General features: G+C 48.0%; 1 protein-coding gene across 4 annotated transcripts in view; it reads right to left on the bottom strand.

Annotated features, from left to right (window-relative positions):
• Positions 1–23561, bottom strand: part of MCC (MCC regulator of WNT signaling pathway) — a 310847-nt gene that overhangs the window by 76016 nt on the left and 211270 nt on the right. For all 4 annotated transcript variants that reach the window (XM_069595251.1, XM_069595252.1, XM_069595254.1 and 1 more), the window contains 2 exons: positions 20170–20312; positions 1780–1943 (listed from right to left, as the gene is read on the bottom strand). In XM_069595251.1, the coding sequence (XP_069451352.1) occupies positions 1780–1943; positions 20170–20312 (307 nt within the window). The remainder of the gene's footprint in view (positions 1–1779; positions 1944–20169; positions 20313–23561) is intronic.

The following is a 23561-nucleotide window of genomic DNA, read 5'->3' as shown; positions in this document are numbered from 1 at the left end:
AGAAACATGTACAAATTTGAAGAAAAGGAAGAACTCCTGCTGCTCACTTTCAGAAAATATTCATTCGTGATTACTGTCCTTTGGAAAAGGAAGCACACCTCAAATGATTTGGAAAGAAGAGGTGGAATTACCCTGTTGGGGTAGAAGGCAATGAAGAGATATGATAGGAAATAGGTCTCAGAAATGAGTGGCCTAAGGGTGCAGGGCATTCCAGGTGGCTCTAGCGGTAAAGAACCCACCTGCCAATGCAAGAGATGTAAGAGACTGGGGTTCAATCTCTGGGTTGGGATGTTCCTTGGAAAACTGAACAGCTACCCCTTCCAGTATTCTTAACTGGAGAATCCTATGGACAGAGGAGACTGGCGGGCTACAGTCCATGGGGTTGCAAAGAGTTGGACGTGATTGAAGCGACTTAGCTGGCACAGGGTGCTTGCTCTTGGATGCTCACATTGGTGCCCTGATGAGGACAGTTACCCAAATCTTGCTGCCACTTTCCACATGCAGTGCTTTGTCCTTCCTCTCAAATCAGAGACTTCTGCCCTATTCAGTCCTGCTCCAGGGCCTGCTCTGTCTCTTGCTGGTTGGCAGAAACCTGCGGCTTCCTCTTCCCCTTGATGCTAAGGCTTGGGCTAGTACCCATGCTGACATTACAATCATATATAGGGCCTGGAGATTCCAGAGAGAAAAACACTAGTGGCTGCTTCCCCTAAACGACATCAGCTATATATTTATAATTGTGATGAATAAAGATGGGAAAACAGATGTATTACTAACATGAATCACGGTTTACCTCGAGATACCACAGCTCTTCTGTGAACTCCAGGATTCCTGTCAATAGGAAGTTGGGCCCTTAGTCCTCATTTTTCAGAGAACATCACATTTCCCCTTGACACAGGCTCCTTTCAGACTTTTCAGTGTGAACTTTTCAGCTTAGTGCCTAGGTCACTAAGCTCTGGGGAAGTAATATAAAGATACCAGAGGCCCTGTACCAAGAGGCCTTGATGTTCCCATGGTTCAAGGTGAGTTTGTGCATACAGCAAATTCTTCTCACTTGGTGCTCCCTAAGCAGTAAGATGAGTCAGCAAGTCAAAGTCACTCAGTCGTGTCCGACTCTTTGTGACCCCATGGACTGTAGTCTGTCAGGCTCCTCTTTCCGTGGAATTCTCCAGCATGAATACTGGAGTGGGTTGCCATTACCTTCTCCAGAGGATCTTCCCTACCCAGGGATCAAACCCGGGTCTCCCTCCTTGTATCATTGCAGGCAGATTTTTCACCATCTGAGCCACCAGGGAAGCCCAAGGTGAATGCACAGCAAAGGCGGGACTGAGGCCCAATCTAGTATGCTCACGGTAGATGACTCATTCAGGCCTTTTGTTAGCACCATGAACTGATAACTCTAGAAATAATATCCTAGAGGCCTGAAAGCTTTAATAAAATTTCCAAGTTAATCTTACAACCTCAGAACGCTGTATGATGAACCACACTAAAATGACATGGTTCAATACTATTAGTCTCATAGCTTCCAAGGAAGTAGTCATTTTTGCAAAGACAGTGATCTTGACTATTGATCAAATGACTTTCTCGGATGTGATTCAACCCAGCAAAAATGTACAGGGCTCCAGCTTCTCCCTGGTGGCCCAACTTTTGAATGGCCTTTTTAGAAATACCCACCCCCTAATAGATATTCGAGAAAAACAGCACTTTAGATTAAAGGAATCTGATCATTTCCCTCATATGATCTGAGAGTCACACAGAGGGAGTGGGGTGGGGGGGTCCTACCTTGATGGCCAAGTCGCAGCGCTCGCTGGCCGTGGTCAGCTGCTCGATGTGTCTGTCCACCTCCGCCACCGAGAGGCTGCAGCCGCTCTTTTTCCTGCAGCAGACCACGTTCTCCAGCCCCGTCAGCACCCTCTGCAGCTCCGAGTTCAGGTCACTGCAGTTATCTGCAAGCGGATGTGGACATGACTTAAGCAGGAAGGTGGTCGTGAGCGCTCTCTGTTTTGATTACGGAGAAGAACCTGCTTAGGCACAATGGACAGCAGTGGAGCTGGATGCCAAAGTTTAACACTATGCAGCCTAACTGCCCAGGCTCCTCACCTTTTGAGGCCTGAGGCCAATGCAAAGGCTTTAAGGAGTTTCAGACCATGGCCATTTTCTAGATAGCCATGCCACGCTGCATTCTCTCACTTTTCACTGAAAAGCAGCTACGTCTCAAATTTCTCTAAGAAATGAATGAAGAATGAAGAAATGTCCCAGGAGGGGCTGTGGGACTTCTGGTCAACCTTCCTGCTCAGTCATTCACATAAGGACTGATTTCACAAAGAGTTTTAGCTAAAAAGATCTGATAACTACCAAATGAACAAAACAAACCCCAGAGTGAGCAGAGACACTAGGTATTTTGTTGTTGTCATTTAAAAACAGAAACTGTATAAGAAACAGTTTGTGCCCTCAGTCAGCTTCTAATCAGGATTTTTTCTTCTGACTGGTATAACCAATCAACAGGCTTTACCATTGCAATTTATACCACCTTCTTCCATCAGAGGAAAAACAAACTGTTTTAACAAACTCCATATTGTTCTCCATGTGGATGCCTTGTAAGCAATTCTAATCATTTGATTCTGACTTTAAAATCTGGGTTATTTTTAATTGTGAGACACCCAAGGCCTGTTTAGGAAAAGAAAATTAATTAAAATTTTAATGTGAACTAGACGTATTTTAAAAGATAATTTTGCTGGGGGAAAAAATCCCCTTAAAGTCAAATGTAATACAAACAATTAGTTCAGCTCAGTTCAGTCGCTCAGTCATGTCCGACTCTTTGTGACTCCATGAATTGCAGCACGCCAGGCCTCCCTGTCCATCACCAACTCCCAGAGTTCACTCAAACTCACATCCATCGAGTCCGTGATACCATCAAGCCATCTCAACCTCTGTCATCCCCTTCTCCTCCTGCCCCCAATCCCTCCCAGTATCAGAGTCTTTCCAATGAGTCAACTCTTCGCATGAGGTGGCCAAAGGACTGGAGTTTCAGCTTTAGCATCATTCCTTCCAAAGAACACCCAGGTCTGATCTCCTTCAGAATGGACTGGTTGGATCTCCTTGCAGTCCAAGGGACTCTCAAGAGTCTTCTCCAACACCACAGTTCAAAAGCATCAATTCTTTGGCGCTCAGCTTTCTTCACAGTCCAACTCTCACATCCATACATGACGACAGGAAAAACCATAGCCTTGACTAGATGGACCTTTGTTGGTAAAGTGATGTCTCTGCTTCTCAATATGCTATCTAGGTTGGTCATAACTTTCCTTCCAAGGAGTAAGCGACTTATAATTTCATGGCTGCAGTCACCATCTGCAGTGATTTTGGAGCCCATAAAAATAAAGTCTGACACTGTTTCCCCATTTATTTCTCATGAAGTTATGGGACCAGATGCCATGATCTTAGTTTTCTGAATGTTGAGCTTTAAGCCAACTTTTTCACTCTCCTCTTTCACTTTCATCAAGAGGCTCTTTAGTTCCTCTTCACTTTCTGCCATAAGGGTGGTGTCATCTGCATATCTGAGGTTATTGATCTTTCTCCCGGCAATCTTGATTCCAGCTTGTGCTTCTTCCAGCCCAGTGTTTCTCGTGATGTACTCTGCACATAAGTTAAATAAGCAGGGTGACAATATACAGCCTTGACGTACTCCTCTTCCTATTTGGAACCAGTCTGTTGTTCCATGTCCAGTTCTAACTGTTGCTTCCTGACCTGCATATAGGTTTCTCAAGAGGCAGGTCAGGTGGTCTGGTATTCCCATCTCTTTCAGAATTTTTCACAGTTTATTGTGATCTACACAGTTAAAGGCTTTGGCATAGTCAATAAAGCAGAAATAGATTCTGTTTTTCTGGAACTGTCTTGCTTTTTCAATGATCCAGTGGATGTTGGCAATTTGATCTCTGGTTCCTCTGCCTTTTTCAAAACCAGCTTGAACATTTGGAAGTTCATGGTTCATGTATTGCTGAACTCTGGCTTGGAGAATTTTGAGCATTACTTTACTAGCATGTGAGATGAGTGCAATTGTGCGGTACTTTGAGCATTCTTTGGCATTGCCTTTCTTAGGGATTGGAATGAAAACTGATCTTTACCAGTCCTGTGGCCACTGCTGAGTTTTCCAAATTTGCTGGCATACCTCAGACTATTTTGGATTCTATGTTTCATTACACCATTCAATATGACTGCAGCCTCTAAAACACCCCCAAACCGACCTCTTCGGACCATTTTCACTGACACCATTCTTGGTCCAAGCCACCATCATTTCTCCATTGAACCACCTGAATAACCTCCCACCTCTAGTCCCTACACTGTAGCTAAAGTGAGTCTCTTAAGGACATAAGCCAGACCATGTTACTCCCCTGGCCCTAACCATTATATGCCTTCCCCTTCATTCAACTTAAGTATAAACTCCTCACCAGAGTCTATAAGACTGCATGATCAATGCTGTTGACATTTCAACCCAGGCTGTACCATGGAACTCCCAGGGGAGCCTTTATAAAACACCAGTGTCCAGCCCCCCCCCCCCCCCAGGCCAGTTGGATCACAATCTCCAGGGGAGGAGTTTCGGCACTGGAAACACTTTTTAGGCTCATCAGATAACACTAACATGCATTCGTGGTGGGAACCACTGGTCTCGCTGGTCCTTGTCTCCTCTGTCAATCTTCCGCCTCATCACTATGCTATATTCATACTCCTGCTTCCTCTCCATCCCTGGAAGATGCCAATCTCCCGTCTGACCTAAAGCTTCCTTTTCCTTTGTTGTTTCCTCTGCTGAGAATGATTTCCACCCAAATCTCCTCTTACATTTGGCTCTCAGTTCAAATGCCACCTCCTCTCCAAGCTCTTCTCTGTCTGAGGCACGGGGCGCCACCTCTTCCCCTTCAGTCCCTGTCCTGTGGTCCTATCTTCTCCACGGCAAGTATCACTATCCACTCTGATGTAGGTGTGGGTCATGTCCTCTACTCAAGTGTAAGCGTCAAGAAAGACGGGACTTTGATCTTCTGCCTCACTTTATCTCCAACACAGGATAGGCCGTCACAAGCCATTTTTAAAGTGATCAAATCTAAACACCACATCATTACATATTTAAGAGCCAACAAGACTAGAAACACAGACTGCCAACAGCAGATGTTTTACGTGCACCTTATGGTCTCTGTCCTCAATAAGGATCACGCGCTGAGCTGCAGACAACAGGACCATCCCCACTGCACAAGCACTCTGGAGACGGAGGGTGGGTGCCACCGCTAACTCAGGACAAAGAGGTCCAGAGTCAGGAGTGGTGCTCCCGAGTGCCCACCTATGCTGCGGAAATGTGTGTTAATTCCATTAACAACCGGAGAAGTTTCTCCAAATGATCATGTACCTTGAGGTGCTGGGTTTCCTGGTACACTGAGCTGGAGCTTACACACACTCTTGAATTATTTGTGTGAGTAAGTGCTCCTGAGTGGGGCAAGGAAGGAAGATGCCTCTGTTCAGCCATTCATAAGGATTTCCCTAGCACAGCCCCACCTGATGAAATGATCATCCTGGACATGTCTGCGGAGGGGCCTTCACAGCAGGCCTGGAGAAGGTGCCACCAGACTGGGTCCTGAGTACGCTGGGCTACTGGGAACAGGAGGAGAGTGTAGGGTTCTGATCAGTCTTTCTCATTCTTGAACCAGCTTTTGAGCCCTGGCCTCAGGCTGGAAGCAGGGTACAGAGATGAATACCAGACTCTCAACTCTGGGAGCTCACAGGTGTACGTGGCAAAAGCCATGGCTCTCTCTCCCAGCTGCCCACCACCATGCTGGGGAAAGTAAGCACGGACACCACGATGCAAGTACAGGACAGGGCATCAAGAAGACCGAGGGAGGCATTTAAGTTAACATGCAGACTGCAGCTCAGGGGCATCTTCTGTTCACACTCAGAGAACGACAGATGGTTTCCTTGGTCTTAGGAAGCCCAGCGCGTATCACACAGGCTGATGACGAGCCCCCCACACTCCTGCCTTCTACCCACAGCTTTTACACAAGCCCCACTAGTGATCAGGTGACACCTGGCTGTCTTTTGTCACTGTTCCCGGTTCAGGGACTCACAGGATGACAGCGTGGCCAACAGGACAGATGCTCTGGGTGCCCTGTCAATGCTGTCGCTTCGCCACCTCTCACCCCACATGAGTGGCCTTATCGCTCAGTCTGTGGCATATTCTCAATGCAGACTGAGAACACATCTTCAGTTCCTTCCCTTGGCCTCCAATGCCCTGCACAGTCAGCTCCCTACCAGGGACTGGAGCTTCCACACTGAAAGCCAAGGAAGTCGGAGTCTTTGTAAAAGACCAAAGGTGTCAGTTAAGGGACCAGAGGTGCAAGACAAGCTCAGACAGGGAACAAGTATTCCAGAACAGACAAAAAGGTGCCTCATTTATAAATCAAAGCCACAGTGAAATATCACCTTAGGCCCAAGAGGATGGCTACTATCAACAACAACACAAAATAACAGGTGTTGGTGAGGAAGTGGAGAAACTGGGGTCCTTGTGCACTGCTGGTGGGAACAGTAAAATGGTGCAACTGCTCTGGAAAACAGCATGGCAGTTCTTCAAAAAGTAAAAATAGGACTCCCACGTGATCCGACAATTCCACTGCTGGGTACAAGTCCAAAATAACTGAAAGCAAGACCTCAAACAGATCCTTGTAGATCACGTCCATAACAGCATTGTTCATAATAGCCAAAAGACGGAAATAACCCAAGTGTGGTATATGCCTACCATGAAGTATTACTCAGCTTTAAAAAGGAGGGAAACTTCGACACCTGCTACAACGTGGGTGACCCTTAAAGACATTAAGCTAAGGGACACAAGCAATACAAAAAGACAAATTCTTTACGATTCCACTTATATGGGGTGTCTAAGGCGGTCACGTTCATAGAGACAGAAAGCAAGATGGTGGTTACCAGCGGCTGGAGGGTGAGGGGTGGGAGCAGGCACTGTTTGATCAGTTCTCTGAGGTAAAAACAAAAGTCCTGGAGCTCTGCTGCATGACAGTGTGAATACAGCTAACAGCATGGACCAGTACACTTTAAAATGGTTAAGCCAGTGTTCATAGCAGCATGATTCACAGGAGCCAAAGGATGGAATAACCCAAGTTGTCTGTTGATAGATGAACAGATAAACAAAATATTACATAAACACACAATCTAATATGACTCATCCTTAAAGGGAACAGAATTTTGATACTGCTACAACACGGATGACCCTTGAAAATATTGGGCTATGTGAAATAAGTCAGTCACAGAGGGACAAGTGTATGATTCCATTTATATGAGGTACCCGGAACAGGCAAATTCATAGAGACAGAAAGCAGCAGAGAGGTTACTGGGGTTGGGCGAATGGGGCAATACTGCTTAATGAACAGAGTTTCTGTCTGGGAGGATAAGAAAGTTCTGGGAATGGGTAGTGGCGATGGCTGCACAACTCTGAATGTTCTCAGGGTCACTGGTGTGACGGGTCACCAGAGGCAGACCCACTGCGGCACCTCAGGCTGTGCTGTGCCTCCTGGAGGAAAGGCAACGGCTCGGTTCCATATCCGCAGGGCAGAGAGGGTGCCCTTTGTATCAAACACATGTTCCTCCCCCAGAGGTCATTTCGGAAAACACAAGACTGGGATCAGAGATAGACTGAGGAAGCAGACGGGGCTAGCAAAGCTGCTGCGGCTGACTCTTCCACTTAGTCCTGAGCTTCCCAGTGACCACGGCAGAAATCAGAGATCTCCTGTCAGAGAGAAGGAAGCATAACAAGGGAGACGGCGTGTTCTCAGCAATAGATGCTCAAAGAATTCAGGTGCACGGGACGGCACAGGTGGTGCGAAGCGATGTGACTGCCAGTTTCTTCAGCCACAGCTCACACATGCAGATTTCATATGGCTTCTTCTGATGCTAATTTTCAATTAACTTTAAGCTGTAGACCATTCAAGTACAATGTAAAGGGAATTCTGGCATGGACTAAGCTCACACAGTCTTGGCACTCTGCCTTCCAGTTGCCTAATTAGCTGTAAAGATGAAACCAGGACACAGAAGGATAAATGGAATGACATCTCCCTTCAACCAGAGAACCAGAGGAGCAAACTAACCTCCAGGAGCCAAGAAGGTGTTTTGATTGGATGTTAGGGTTTGATATCTGGCCCAACCTTTTTTTTAAAAAAACAAAACCAAAATGATTCTTGAGTTAATTGCCAACATTTAAACATTATTAGAATTTACAGCTATTTCTGTAAAATTAGAAGGTGGGGCAATCATGGGCCCAGCTCCTCCCATGACAGCAATGCGTGGAGTGGCCAGCAGTGGCCCCTTTGGACTCGGCAGGCTGCACTCTCCATTGCTCTGCCCACTTCCCTCGCCGCAGCTGCTGCTGCTGCTGCTGTCTTTTCTAAACAACAGCACCCTTCCCCGGACCCCAGTAAGACTTCTAATTGGAAGAGACAGCTCAAGTTATTTTTCTAATGAGATCCCAGAGCTTGGGTTTTTATGTTGCTGTTTGAGGGAGTCTGAAGTACCTGGGAAACCTGGGAAGGAGGTCAGAGGACACTCTCGGCTACCGGGATGAAGCCTCATCGGCAGTGTTGCTTGGTTAAACAAACACTGGTGGGCAAAGCTAGTTTTCCTCTTTCTCCCTCAGGATCAACCAGGCCTCTCCCCAGTGTTGTACATGATAACCTATAGGAGAACTGGTTCATTTTGAATCCAGTGTTAAAAGCTGGCCCTACTGTTTCTGAACCCCCGGCAAAAACCCTAACCCAAATAAAAATACAGCTGAAGAGACTCGAAAGTAGAAATATTCCCGTTCCTCTGATTTCAAGCAGCGAGTATTTACCAGAAGATACCTGCTCCAAAATATTGTCCCAGCTTCAAATGTAACTATTCCGAGGGCTCGGCACTCTTTTCAGAGTGACGTATCCGCTGATTCTGGAAGCCTCTCATTCTCTTCTTCATGGTGGTTTTGTTTTCTTTTCAAAGACACTGGACTTTGAGAACTTACTTACTTATTTCTGGCTGTGCCGGATCTCCGCTGCGGCGTCGGCTTTCTCTGGCTGTGGTGAGCGGGGGCTGCTCTCTAGTTTCAGTGCCCGGGCTTCTCACTGGAGGGGTTTCTCTTGGTCGCGGATCCTGGGCTCTAGAGCAAGCAGGCTTCAGTAGTTGAGGCTCCCAGGCTCTAGAGCACAGGCTCAACAGTTATGGCCCCTGAGCTGAGTTGCTCCATAGCGTGTGGGATTTTCTCAGAAGAGGGAGTGAGCTCGTGTCTCCTGCAGTGGCAGGCAGATTCTTCACCACTGACCCATGAGGGAAGCCCATAATGGCTCATTTTAAAGCTTTGCCTTAAAGTCTCCTCGTCCAGGAAGCCTTCCCTGATTGCCTATAGTCTCCTATTTCTTTCTTTGAGGCATCATATTCCCTGTAATTACCTGGTATCTGAAACTTGGACCCTACAAAGCCTGGATTTGGCGAATGGGGACTCTGTTCATCCATCCTCGTGTTTGGAGATGCTCACACCACCAGGCATGGAGGAGTGCTTAATAAAGTCCGCATGAGTTAAAAGTGTGAAAGAAACGAAAGACTTGTTCTAAGCCAACTTTTAAAAGCATCAAGTTTTTGTGAGGCTGCTTTTTGACCAAATATCTTCAAATCAAAGACCTATCACGTGAGAGACCACAGACTGCTAAAGCGGAGGAAGGCCTTCAGGTAATAAGAGGGATCCCCAAGGAGGATGCTTCCGTGGAAGGCAGGGATATTAGCCACAGTGAATCTCAGCTGGTCTGAGAAACAGAAGCAGCTGTAGGCCTGCTGGGAAACGCTCAAAAGCCCTCCTGTGTGAGCGTGGCATGTCAGGCTGTAACTAGAACGCATGTGGCCTGCCAAGGGCTGACCCACAGCCCCCCACCGCTGTTCTGACCAGGCACATGTCACGCCTTGTAAAGCCACTGAAGTGCAAGAAAGAGCTACAGGTTCTCCCAGCATCAAGACAGACGTTCTGCTAAGAGGTGAGAGCTGGCATCCTAGGGAGGGAGCAGCTTGGGTCGTGCCGGGCCCCACCGCTGAAACTGGCTGAACCCGGAGGGTTTAGGCCTCCTTTTTAGCCCTACCATCCACTCTGCATGCAGCATGGCCCTCCCTAACCCCAGCAAGGGACCGACAAAGCCAGGACAAAACAACATAGAAAATGACAGAAGAGTCAACTTCTGGGTCTAAGTGCCAAGCAGAAGACAGAAGGGGCTGAGAGGAAAGGAATAAGCGAGTCTTCACAGAAGTTACATCCTGCTTCACGTACACAGTGTCTGCGTCTACTGAAGAGGACCCATGAGAATGATGCTATAGTCTAAAAGCATCCTCACTTCACAAGCAGCAGACAAACGGACATTCTGTACCTCCAGGGGCAACTCAGTAGCGAGGACACATGCATATCACCTATGCATATCCTTGCAAAAAAATGTTAATCTCAAATAAGAAAACAACCAGATCATGAAGACCGCGGGGTTTTCTATGACACCACTAACCCGGCCTGCTCAACATGTCTGTGTCGTGAGAGACAAAAATGTGGGTTCCTGTTCTAGATAAAGGAGAGAAGAAAGATGCGGTAACTAAACAGATGTGTGAGCCCTGACTGATCCTGGACGCTGAGCAACGGTGACAGAAGGCAGGACTGGCGCATGTGGGGAGTTTATATGTGGACCACAGGTAGGTAGTGTTCCACCCGTGGTCAGATTCTCAGGTGGGCTAAAGGTGCTGTGGTTAGGACTGAGAAAGTCCCTGTTTTTAGTCCCTCATATATTTAGGGCGAAGCAGCATGGTGTCTGCCTCTCACCGTCAAACTGCTTAGAAAAAAACGTTCTCCAAGTGCAAGAGGGAAAAATACCAAATGTAAAATGTTACCCATTGGTGAGTCTAGGCAAAGGGTTTAGGGGGTTCACTGTGTCTTTTATGTAAGTTTAAAGTTTTTCAAAATAAAAAGTTGAGGTGAAAACAAATACTGCAACTCTCAAGGCAAAGAGATCTGATAGCTTGGAAATGTTGATGGCTAGATTAACTAAGGGGCCAGTATGATGACTGATCTCTCAACCAGCTATAAGAACAGGAATGACACCCACATCACCCCCAAGAACACAGATACTGCTCAGGGTGACAACGCCAGGAGCCAGCCCCTCCCTTGCTGGGTCCTGACTTCACTGGGAGGGCAGAGCCTCCTCAGTGTTTCTTTCCCAAAGATTTCCACTATAGCACATCTCACCAGTCGGGGATGTGTTCCGTCTTTGCTGTTGTCACTGTGCAGTTTTGACGTAGTATGTTTTTCTACAGCAGTACATTCAGCGTTCGACAGCATGAAGGCTCACCCCTGCCCCCTCAGGACCCTCCTCTCAGCTGCCACAGCCCTCACACGATCCCATCACCCACTCCACCCTGGCCTCGGAGGCACAAGAGTTCTGACATGGGGCTCCAGAGAGCAAGGCTCTAGCAAACCGAGAGAAGTTCAAGTGCTACTTCTGTGAAGACTAACCACTTGAATTGGCACAGCTTTTTTTTTTTTTTTTTGGCACAGCGTTAAGAGTAAGCGGTCATGATGGATGTGAGAGTTGGACTGTGAAGAAAGCTGAGTGCCAAAGAATTGATGCTTTTGAACTGCGGTGCTGGAGAAGACTCTTGAGAGTCCCTTGGACTGCAAGGAGGTCCAACCAGTACATTCTAAAGGAGATCAGACCTGGGTGTTCTTTGGAAGGACTGATGCTAAAGCTGAAACTCCAGTACTTTGGCCATCTCATGTGAAGAGCTGACTCACTGGAAAAGACTGATGCTGGGAGGGATTGGGGGCAGGAGGAAAAGGGGACGACAGAGGATGAGATGGCTGAATGGCATCACGGACGCAATGGATTTGAGTTTGAGTGAACTCCGGGAGTTGGTGATGGACAGGGAGGCCTGGCGTGCTGCAGTTCGTGGGGTAGCAAAGAGTCGGACACGACTGAGCGACTGAAATGAACTGAACTGAACTGAACCAAGAGTAAGAAAATACCCAGTACTGCAAAGGTGAGGAGCCTTAGGGGCAGAAAGGGGATGCGATTTAGCATTCTCCATGCACAGCCTTCAAGATGGCTCTGCACCTGTGCCTCTGAGAGGTTACCCTGAAGACACAGTTAGAAGTGTACTTAGAGGACAAACCCAAGCCCCTCACTGCACCCCAAGGCCCCCCAGTTGCCTGCCCAGCTCGTGGACCCCACCTCTGAGCATTTTCCCCAAAGCTCACTACCCTTCAGGCCAAGTGGGCCTTTCCCCCAGGCTGGATAGTCCATCTCAGCTCTAGAGGCAGGCGGGCTCCAGCCCCGGGAGTGAACAGGGCCGGCACACAGCGGGTCATCCTAGGCCTCACGGCTCTGCCTGTGGCAGGGCACTTCCAAAGCAGCCGGAGAAAGAGGAAGATGTGCATAGAACCTCTCCTCCCAAAACCAAGGTCAACAGCAAGCGCTGGGCCTGCATCAAGACTAGTGAGTGCCTATACTTTATTTCCCTTACAGATAAAATAGGCTTTCCAAGGCTGCTCTGGGAAGGTAACAGTCCTGTGTGACCTTTTTTTTTTTTTAAAGTTTATCTGGAAAATAACGGCTTTACAATGTTGTGTTGGTTTCTATCACATAACAACGTGAATCAGATGTATATGTCCCCTCCCCCGCCCGCCCCCAGAATCCCACCCTTCTAGGCCATCAGAGTACCGGGCTGAGCTCCCAGAGTTCTATAGCTGGTTCCCACTAGTTATCTATTTTACACATGGCAAGGCATACGTTTCAATGCTACTCTCTCAATTCGTCCACCCTCTCATTTGCCCTCTACGTGCACACGTCCGTTCTCTACGTCTGTGATGCTGGGGAGTTTTTGGTGTTTTACCCACCTAGGTAAGAACTAGATTTATCATGAGAGATACACATTCCACAGACAGAGAGCAGTCCATCTCAAAAGGTGAGAGGTCTAGGTTGCTGGTTTTAAGGGAAAATGTGAGTTCCAACTGAAAGAACAATCCAACCTGATTGTTGGATCCAATCCAATCCAGTCTGTTTAGAAAATAAAGGCTGCTTATCTTAGAAGGGGGTTCCCCTGTGGCTCAGCTGGTAAAGAATCTGCCTGCAATGTGGGAGACCTGGGTTCGATCTCTGGGTTGGGAAGATCCCCTAGAGAAGGGAAAGGCTACTCACTCCAGTATTCTGGCCTGGAGAATTCCATGGACTGTATAGCCCATGGGGTCACAAAGAGTCGGACACGACCGAGCGACTTGTACTTCATTACCTTAGAAGAGGAGTTCCTGAACCTAAGTCAAGGGAGCTCATTCTGAACAAACATGGTCCATGGCTTTCCATATCCGTCTTATATCTCAAGTCTCCTCTGTGGGCTGCAAAACCACTGAACAGTAGTTTGAGGGAAATAGTCCAAAGTGAGACAAGATGACGTGGGGCAATAATCTTGTCTGCTCTCAAGCTTGGTTCCTCTCTAAGGAAAGTTCTGGAATGATTTTAGGTGGCCTCCTCGGCCACATGGTCACATTCGCAGACAGGCCTTGTCTGACCAGGCTCATATCCTCGCAAGGAAGGACATAGTCATCTTAGCCTTCTGTGAGTCACTGTTTGAAACTTCGAAGCCTGCCCTGGGCTTGGTTTTCAGGGATTTTCATGAACTTCTTGGGAAAGATTAAGTTGCCCAATTAAAGGAGACCAAAAAAAAAAAAAAAGGTAGCACAGGGCTGGGCCTGTTTCATTGCCAAGTCAGGGTGCTAGTTTCTGTCCTGTCTAACACTGCCAACCTATGGACTGGTTTTGCAAAGTTTCAGAATCAGGTTACCAAGAATCTGATTCTCCTTTAAACATGCTTTGCCAGAGGACAACTGCCTCCTTAGTGCCTCATTTCTAACAGAAATTGAATTTTCTCTGGACAGGCTGCCCTGCCTTTGTAAATACTTCTCTCCTTCTCTGCAGAAATCATTTTTGGAGAAGGCAGGACTGTCTTTCCTTCCCTGCCCCAAATCCCCTTTCTCCCCACTGGGAGGGGCTGCTCAACACTTTGGAACATTTCTCCTGAGCCATTAAGCCTCATGGTCCATTAAGCCAGGAAAATCTGGCTTTAACATTAAACGTATTTCATAGTCACAGCTGTGCCAAACAGCCAGGTTTCATGTGTAAATTCTTCCTTGGTCGTTTTCCAAAAACTATGCATAAGGAGGAAATCTCTGTCTAAATGATCACACCAGCAAGCATGGGGGCATATGCTTTCCTCCCTCCCTAAAGGATGATAGTTCAGCACTGCTAAATTCCACAAAAATAAGACTCTCTCACCAAAAACCAGAAGAAATTTCAAAATACAGGAGCAGAACCTATCACAGCCTGGGCAAAGGTCCATGGGGTCAGGGATTTTGTTTTACAGACAATTGCTCCAGACCAGCTTTGGTGTTCCATGAACAGAGGCAGGAAGACAGCCTGCAGGAGGGAATGCACCCCCACTCCCACCCCCCACCCACAAGCTAGCACGACCAGTGCCATCTCACACATCTGTGCTCGGCTCTGCTGCAGCACCCAGCATGGGTTGGTCTAAGGGTGTGGGAGCTAAGTTGGAGATCTGCAGTGTCTCAATGAACAGCAGACACTTTGCTAGTAAGCCAGGAGCTCTGATCAGACAGTGGCTCCCTAAATTCTGCCGCCAGCTCTAGAGACCTCACAGGATGGTGGCAAGCAGAGCACACCAGCCAAAGGCATGTTTTCCTGTGAAAGGAGACCCACCTATAGATAGATGGGTGTCAGGAACAAAAACAAGTGCTTAGCTGTGCAGCCTGGACAAGTGACTTGCCCTCTGTGAACTCCTGTTATCTCAGTTTCACAGGTGAGGAGCTCTACAGTGCCTCCTTTTAGACTGAGGACCGAACTTGAGGATGCCTGTTAATGCTCAACACAAAGTAAGTGAACAAACCACGTCAGCCATGATCTGCAGCCTCCCTTTTAACGAGAACTCTTTGCCAAGGTGAGGAAACAGAAATCCCAAGCCATAACTCCTACTTTATCTTTGTCTACTTAATTATCTTTGTTTTACAAATGATTTCGTGTCTAGGTTTGAACAGAGGTAATGCAGTTTACTTGAAGATGCAATGTGACACCATCGGGACCTTTCTCCTGTATAGGACTGCTCAGGTAGGTCAAAGCACCTTCTGCATTGCGGGTTTCCTTGTCCAGGCTCTGAGGACCATGCCCTGGAGCCAGCTTATCGAAGTGGGTTTGAACACAAAAGACAAGTGATTTCTGATGAAGAGACTACTCCTATTATCTTAAAAGGAAATCTGCAAATATACTGCAGCCAACTCTGTATATAAAATCCAGCTCAAAATTAGCCCAGCTGGGTGGCTAATGGAGGTTTGCAAATACAGCAGTCATAATGAAATGGAGGTGTTTTAATGATTTCCTATAAAGGTGGTTATAAATGGAAGCTTTTTTCCCTGCTGAAGCAATTGAATTGGAAAACGGCACGGGAGTAAGAAGAGGCAGCCACCCAGTTCTGATGGACGTGCAGGGGCTGTGCTCTGCTGGGCTTTCGTGAGCTGCTCCTCCTGCTGTCCCCAGGCCTGCCCTCCGCAGGGTCCCGGCGGGGGCGGCTGCGCCCACCGCACTCTCCTCCTGCCCCCTCTGTGCCCGCTTGTTCCCACTTATCCCTCAGCTGTCAGCCTAGGTGTGACTTCTGGCACATTCTGGTACTCCCACCAGAGGCTGTGGCCCCCGCCCATCTTCCGGTGTGCTCCACCGGCAGGCACTCCGTGTTCCCCTTTGCATCCTGCAAACAACCGCAAGCTCCAAGTCGCTCCCTGTCACTCACCTCTCTGGAAGCCTCCTGTGAGTGGGCACCGCTATGTCGAAGAGTCCAAGTCCCTGCCCACGTGGAGCTGGCATTCCAGCACAAGGACTGACTGGTGATACACATAAGGAAGTAAAGACACACGGGAGGTGATGTCATGGAGGGCTAAGTGTGATGAAGAGGGATGAGGTGGGGGAGATGGGAGGGACACATGGGAGGTGGCATCACGGAGGGCTAAGTGCAATGAAGAGGGATGAGGTGGGGGAGATGGGAGGGACACATGGGAGGTGGCATCATGGAGGGCTAAGTGCGATGAAGTGGGATGAAGTGGGGTGAGAAGGGAGGGACACGCGTGCGGAGCGGAGGCCAAGCAGCGTGCATGTGAGAGACAGTCCAGGACCCCACGAGGCGCCGGGGGAGGCTGTGACGAGGGGAGAGCAGACTGACTGTGAGAGAAAGGACGAGTGGGCATCAGTGGATGCAGGGACCCGGAGTTCAGAGACGCTGGTCAGGTCTGAGGGGTAGCAGGGAAGGCTGGTGTGGCCAGAGCAGGAAGGAAGCAGGAAGAGCCGGGAAGGGCAAGGCTTGAGGTGGGGGCTCTCCAGGCTCCACGGGCCTGCAGGTCAGAGTTGGAAGTGGGGATGTCACTCTGGGGATGAAGGGTGTGAGCCTGCGAGCACGGCGGTCTGAGGGCAGGTTCTGGGTCTCACATACCCATCCCTAGCACGCAGTCAGCGAGCGGCTACGTGAATGGCTGATGGCTCCTACTGCGGGCAGAGAACACACACAGGCCCCAGGCAGACAAGGGCCCTTCCCTGCAGGAGCCCAGGCTTGTTGGGAATGAAACTACCACCAGTTGCAACGAACATGCATTTTTACTGAGGGAAAGGGCAAAAATACGTGATTTGGGAAAACAAAGCCTGCTCCCGGTGCAGACAGGCGGACACTGGCTCCCGAGCGGGCACCCGGATACAGGGGATTCCCCCCAACGGGAGCCCTGGGATGCCCGTGGTGAAAATGTACCCCACTACCCTCCCCATCCACTGGAGGGGGTTTGCCCTCCAACTCCCCAAGTTTCTTTGACTAAGAAATTTTGTTGGAGTGTGGGTCACTTGCTTAATTTCATGAAAAATAGTTTCAGAGAACTGAATGGCGGGGTGGGTGTAGGAATGCGTCTGGGCAGTGACAGAAACTTCTCGGCTGCCTGCACGTGTCTGACCGCCTGAGGCTGGAAACCTGAGCCCAGAAGGTCGAGGCCACCAGGGTAAGATTATGACGCTGGTGTAACGGAGCCTGGAGGACGTGGGCTGGCTGCCAGGGTATGTGTGTGCTGTGACGGCAGGCCCGCAGTCTGGGTTCAATATAAGGGAAGCAGCTTTAGCCTGAAGCCAAGGCCCGAGGCCCGCAAGGCAAGCCCTCTCCTCACCCCATTTCCATCTGGCTAAAGCTGGTATCAGTACCCAGCACTCAGGGACATCGATCTACCTAAACCCATCTTATGTGGCCTTAGCAGCCATCCATGCTGGGGACCCTCCTTCCTTATGAGAGTCTTCTCCCCACTGCCTGGTGGGCGCAGCTCTCCACATTTCCTTCTTACGGCTCCGGCTGACTGCCTGGTTGATGGACTGGTTGACTGCACCACCCCTTCATTCAAACACATATCTCTGAACCCACACGGCACTCTGTGCCAGGCCCTGTGGTGGGCTCCGGAGAGCCACGAGTAGAGAAAATAAACAAGCTTTTGCTCAGTGCGGTTTAGTGGGAGCGTCAGTCAAGCAAAGAAGTACAAACACATCATTTAAACTTTCAGTGTGATGTAAGGAGGAGACCAGCGAGGTGGTGAGAGGCGGCGCCGGACGTGCACAGACGGGTGCTCGCGAGGTGCTTTGGGAAGGCACGTTTGAGCCGAGACTGAGACGCCGAGAGGTTCATCCCTGCCACGAGGTGCTCCGGCGTCTTCTCCTAGGCCGGTGGCCCCCTACACCTAGCCTCTAGTTCTCTACACTTCATGCTCTCCACATCGACTTCCACTGCTTCCGTAACTATCTGCAAACAGCAGACGGACGTCTCCCGACTGCTTTCCTCAGCCAGACCTGTTGCGGTTTATGTACCCACTGCCTTCCCAGCATCTCCACCCAGATAGCTCCAGACACCTGAAACTTCTGCCCAAACAAAACACACACCCTCCTCTCCACCCCACCCGTGCCCCTCCCCAACAAAACTAAATTCAGACCAAAACCACTGAGTCCTTTTTCCTTTGCTCCCATATAGCTGATTGGCCCTGTCACCCGTCCACTGGGCAAACCAGACACTTACGGGACACCCACGCACGCCTCCTTCCTTCTTCACCCTGTGATGGATTCCTTGGAAGATCTTGTCAATTTTCTGTACTCATCTGCTTTTCCACGTCTCAACGGCCACCACCTTTAATTCTGGCAACAGTTTTGCCCACCTTGACTTCGGCAATGGTTTCCAGGCTGGCCTTCCCCATTCACTCTTGATGCACTGATTCTTTCTCTTCACTACAGACTGACTGATTCAGAATGCCATCTGATCATCTCATCCCTCCCATCCACAGCTGTTAAAATCATTCAGCGGTTTCTCCTGGATCTCTGAATAAAGGTCAGACTCCCTAGCGTGGTCTATGAGATCTTGCGCCGTCTGGCTCCGGCCTGCCTCTCCCAGCCTCTGTCTCACACCTCTGCACCCTTCATAAAAGAGGGTCTTACTCATCGCCTTGACCACATCATCCCCTCTCTCCTGCATGCCACTTCCTCTCATGCACTCAATTCCTACTTACCCTCCACATCTCAGCTCACATGTCACTTCTGAGAGGAAGCTTTCCTGGAAATCTTAAACTGAATTCCTTTGACACACTGCCATGGTGCTTGATGTTATAGCATGTATATAGGTTTATGCAGGTTGTTGTGAAAGTCACTCAGTTGTGTCCGACTCTGAGAACCCATGAACTGTAGTCCATGAATTCTCCAGGCCAGAATACTGGAGTGGGTAGCCTTTCCCTTCTCCAGGGGATCTTCCCAACCCAGGGACTGAACCCAGGTCTCCCACATTGCAGGTGGATTCTATAGCAGCTGAGCCACCAGAGAAGCCCAAGAATACTGGAGTGGATAGCCTATCCCTTTTCCAGAGGATCTTCCTGACCCAGGAATCAAACCGGGGTCTCCTGCACTGCAGGTGGGTTCTTTATCAGCTGAGCTACCAGGGAAGCCCTGGTTATATTATAAGTCTATATAGGGAAGCCCTGGTTATTATATAGGTTTATAATTAAGCATAAATGTTTAATATTTATTAAAGTCACTCTCCCCAATGGAAACTTCAGTTCTAATGTAAACTGCACTATACTTACTCTTCTCCTTGCTCCTTTCCCATCACCCCCTTATATGTGAACATTTCCTAAGATATAGTGCGTCTCCCCATTTGGACTTCACATCCTTTCAACCATAGGGAGCTCTTTACCTCATAACTTCAAAGCCTTTATCCACAACCCCAATCTCTCCAGAGATCTAGTTGAGCCAGAGGTTTTACAACACTTCAGCTGCAACCCATAGTTATAACACTTCCCTTGGCAACTTACGACATATCCATATCCAACAGGTACGTGTCTTGAAAAAACAATACTATCATTCTGTTTTTTTCCCCCTACGTGATTTCATTTTTAAAACATTTTGATTTTTCACGTAATTTCAAGACCTACTTGGAAGGGTCATAACCTGTAGTTTAAAACACACCATACCAACGTGCTGTTACCAGCTATTTTCATACAGACATTTCTTCACAACCTCAAACGAAATATATTTATTTCCCAAATCATTTCTCAACCAAACTTCCTTAGTAAGGAATACAATCATTCTGAGTCACTCAGGATGAATGTTTTAAAGAGTCATTTTGGATCCTGCTTACCCAAGAGTTGCTGAACCTATTGCCTCCTCCCCTGCAGTGAGTTGCTCCTCAGCCCATCCTTTCCATTCTTGCCATCACAGCTCAGTTTCACTGAACTTGGAACAGTGCAATCACCTTTTTACCTGGTTCCCTACTTCCTGACTTTTCACGTAGAAGGTGACACGTTTGAATCACAAACATCAAGGCAGAAAGGGAATTCAGCTCTTTGGCTCCACTGTGACCAACAAAGGAATATGTAGAGAACTGGAATGAATGAGCCTTCACGTGCCTTCATCTACTCAACAAGCTGCTTGACTCACTAAATCTCAATCCAGGCTGTCTCATGCTTCTAAAGTTTTGATTACAATCCAGAAACCGAGCCCTGGCATTGCGGCCACGGCGGGCACTTACCCATGTCTGCAGTGACCACGGTGGACTGGTTTTCAGGGACAGACACAGAGGTCTGGTCCTGATCCACGCTGCGAGAGTCCTCGTTGGCCTCGTGTTGACTCTGGCTGAGCTCTGATCGCAATTCTGAGTACTCATCTTCCTCCCTGAGAACAAAAGGGAAGTCAGACTCCACTGACAGACACACAAGCCACATCCCCAGAGAGTGTCTTTTAATAACAAGATAAAGACACTCAGAACACAAACAGATAGCTCTCCTCTCGAGGCCACATGGACCAGGATTCCTTTCAGGCTAACTAGATGGGCGGTGTTTGACACTGAAAGTTTCCACATCCATACCCATACACCTGACAAGACTCGTCTCTCAGCCTACCAGAAAACTCCCCACTTCAAATATTTCCTAAAGAAAGTAGGCTTCTTCACCCCCCGAAATTCCAAGGCAAAGAAGAACTGAGATTTCTAGCACTGAGGCTATAGTGAGCAGGACCATCAAGGGCCTATGAGTAGGAGTGACTCAGAGCATCGCCACCAGAGTCCCATGCTGCGCTTCCTTCTGGGAAGAGAACAGGACTGCTGAGGTTACAGACTGGAAACCCAGCATCCTGTCTGTGCAGATCGAAACCAGTGCTCTGAGAGGTGTAGGGGTCAGCACGTCTGAGAAAGACCACACTTAGTTTCTCTAAAGGAAGTAAGTAGAGTTAGGGGACAGGATAGGAGAATGGAGTGAGGGGGAAAATCAGGGAGTGAGTGAGCAGCTCTCAATGGTCTGTTTCCTTCCATCTGCCTTTGCTAGTAGGAAGATGACTGAAATTCATCCATGTTTCATCTGCACAAACACACCCACTCCCTTCTCAGTCCCTCATGGATCCCTTGTAAACTCTGGGCTCTGAATTAGTCATGGGCAAGCTAAGAAAAGTTACAGTTGCAGTATGTATTTCAAAGGACACACAGACCTCCTTCCCATACCACCGCCATCACTACACACACACTGGATACAGACATGGAGAGAGCAAAAATTAATCTTCTTTGATGCATTTATTTTGCAAGTGAGCCAGAAAAGAAAATTGTCAGGGGGTTTAATTATGAGTTTGGAAAGTCCGAAGGTGTCTGCTCAGCCCTAGGGGGAGGGTGTCTATGAAGAAAGATAGGAAGAATTTCTCTTAACCTGGCATTCCCATTAAGTTGCTGACAACTGGAGGGTACGGGCAGAAAGTCCACAGTTTTGGGTGGACCAAGATGGTGAGTGGTGATCAGTGAGACTCGGGGAAGAGGCAAATGCCATCTGAAGCTCAGGAGACACATCTATACTAGAGAAATGGGAAGAACTCTCCAGAGTTCTTGGTTTTCTCAAGAAATGAACACCCATCCTCTCAGGGAAAGAATTCAGCTGAGCCCTTGCTTTATAAAGTATTTCTGATAAAAGCCACACAGAAATCTAGGAAGACTTTAAACAGATATAAAACCACCAGAAATGCAGACTGTGAATTAGAATGGGAGTGGTTACGAGAAAAAAATATAGGTTAATGTTATATGAATAAGTTAATGATTAGATATCTGCACAGCCAACAGTAATTAGGTTTAGGAAAGAAAAACAATTAGAAAGTACTCATAAGAGTCACTACCTTTTTGGTCTAGAGGGTAATTGTGCTCTGATCCAGCAGCTTCCTTTCAATCAGCAGTTGAAATCCTGATTTTAGTTAATGGGAGATTTTGGGTATAATGAATAAATTACCTTTGTTGCATGGCCAATGTAATCAGCTTCAGCTTGGCTGAGACTGTTTTTCAGCCAAAAAAGCTGCTGCTGTATTTCTGGTGCAAATGGTATTTGCAAAATCTTTTATAGCCACCTTCAACTGTCTTGGCTTGGCAGGTCCCAAACATCTAGTGCCTGCCAAATCTCCTGCTTTGTAAAAAATTACTTTATTAGGATGGGTTTTATAAAGAAGTGAAAACGGAAGGGGTGGGAGAAGGAAGCATTCAGTAAGGAAGGGAACATTCCTTACTAAGGTGAGACCACAGACTGAAGAATGATACCACACGAGAAATGTCACCTTCAGGCAGAAGACTTTCAGTGTCATGAATGCAAGTCAAGAGTGCTCTTTCAAGGTATTCGAGCATCAAGACAAGGATAGGAAAGCAAAAACCAAGTGGACACTGCTCTTTTGGAAGTCAAATTTTATGTTACAACTGGGCTTCCCATGTGGCTCTAGTGGTAAGAATCTGCCTGCCAATGCAGAAACGTAAGAGACGCAGGTCTGATCCCTGGGTCAGGGAGAGATAGCATAGAGAAGCGCATAGCAACCCAATCCAGTATTCTTGCCTAGAGAATCCCATGGACAGAGGAGCCTGGCGGTGAAAGTGACATAGCACACGCGCACATGTTCACAACTAATTCGACCCTATGAAGGATGCTCTGGGTGGACTGCAGCTCTGGGGCTGCAGGTGGGCAGTGATCAGGGAGGACTTCCAGGATGGAGCAGTGCTACAGAAGAGTCTGAAGGCGAGCCATTTTAGATAGGTCAAGAGGGTGCATGGGCACATGCAGAGCCTCAGGGGAGCCCTTGGACGTGAACTTGGGCGTGTAGAGCTTGGGACAGAGGGGACGGATAGCTGAAACCAAATCGGTGCAGGATGGAACCATGAAGCTGGGGGAACACTCAGGCCACTTGCTGAGTGGGCAATATTGGCCAGAAGCAAAACTTATTGTATTGAAGAAGGCAAACAATCAGGGTCAAATGGTGGAAATAAATGTAAAATAATGTGTGAAGTCAAGGAATTCAGGGGAAGGAGTAAGTGTTGTGAGATCTTTTATGGAAACAGATCAAACAGGCAGCAGGGATGTACAGACGGTCTATGTTCTCAACCCTACAGAGAGGGGCTGAGGTGAGCACACATCACCCCTGGTTAAGGACCCCCTTAGGGTATCATAAGGAAGGTTACAGTGCAACACTACATGAGCAAACAGAGGAAACAGTAGAGGTAGAAAGCAACCTTGTAAGGAGTCTGTGTGCAGTCTTGTGCCCCCAAAATGAAGCACTGAAAGGTTAAACTGGACCTAAATATGAGAAAGTTTGTATAGCCCTATTTCTCTTGCTGACTTTGGTAAAAAACCATGGAGTTGTCTATCTTAGCCCTTTCAACATGCTTACTGGCAGGAACTGGGAAATGACAAAAACCAGTGCACTCCAAGCACTCTGTAAGCTGCTGGACAATTTGGGACTTCAGCATATGGAGGAGAAGGATGCTGGGGGCTCTCTCTATTGTTTTAGTCAGAAGCATTGGGCCATCCAGAGCAATGGGAACAAAAAGTTGAAAAAAAAAAACAAAACCCAACAAAAACCCTGCAGGTCCATGGCAGTTTTAAAAGATAAGAATTTGAGGAGTTTTTTCAAGGT

This window comes from Ovis canadensis, chromosome 7 (assembly GCF_042477335.2).
Source record: "Ovis canadensis isolate MfBH-ARS-UI-01 breed Bighorn chromosome 7, ARS-UI_OviCan_v2, whole genome shotgun sequence".
Classification (NCBI taxonomy): Eukaryota; Metazoa; Chordata; class Mammalia; order Artiodactyla; family Bovidae; genus Ovis; species Ovis canadensis.
The sequence above is the reverse complement of the archived record's forward strand: the minus strand, read 5'-3'. Positions and strand labels throughout refer to the sequence as shown.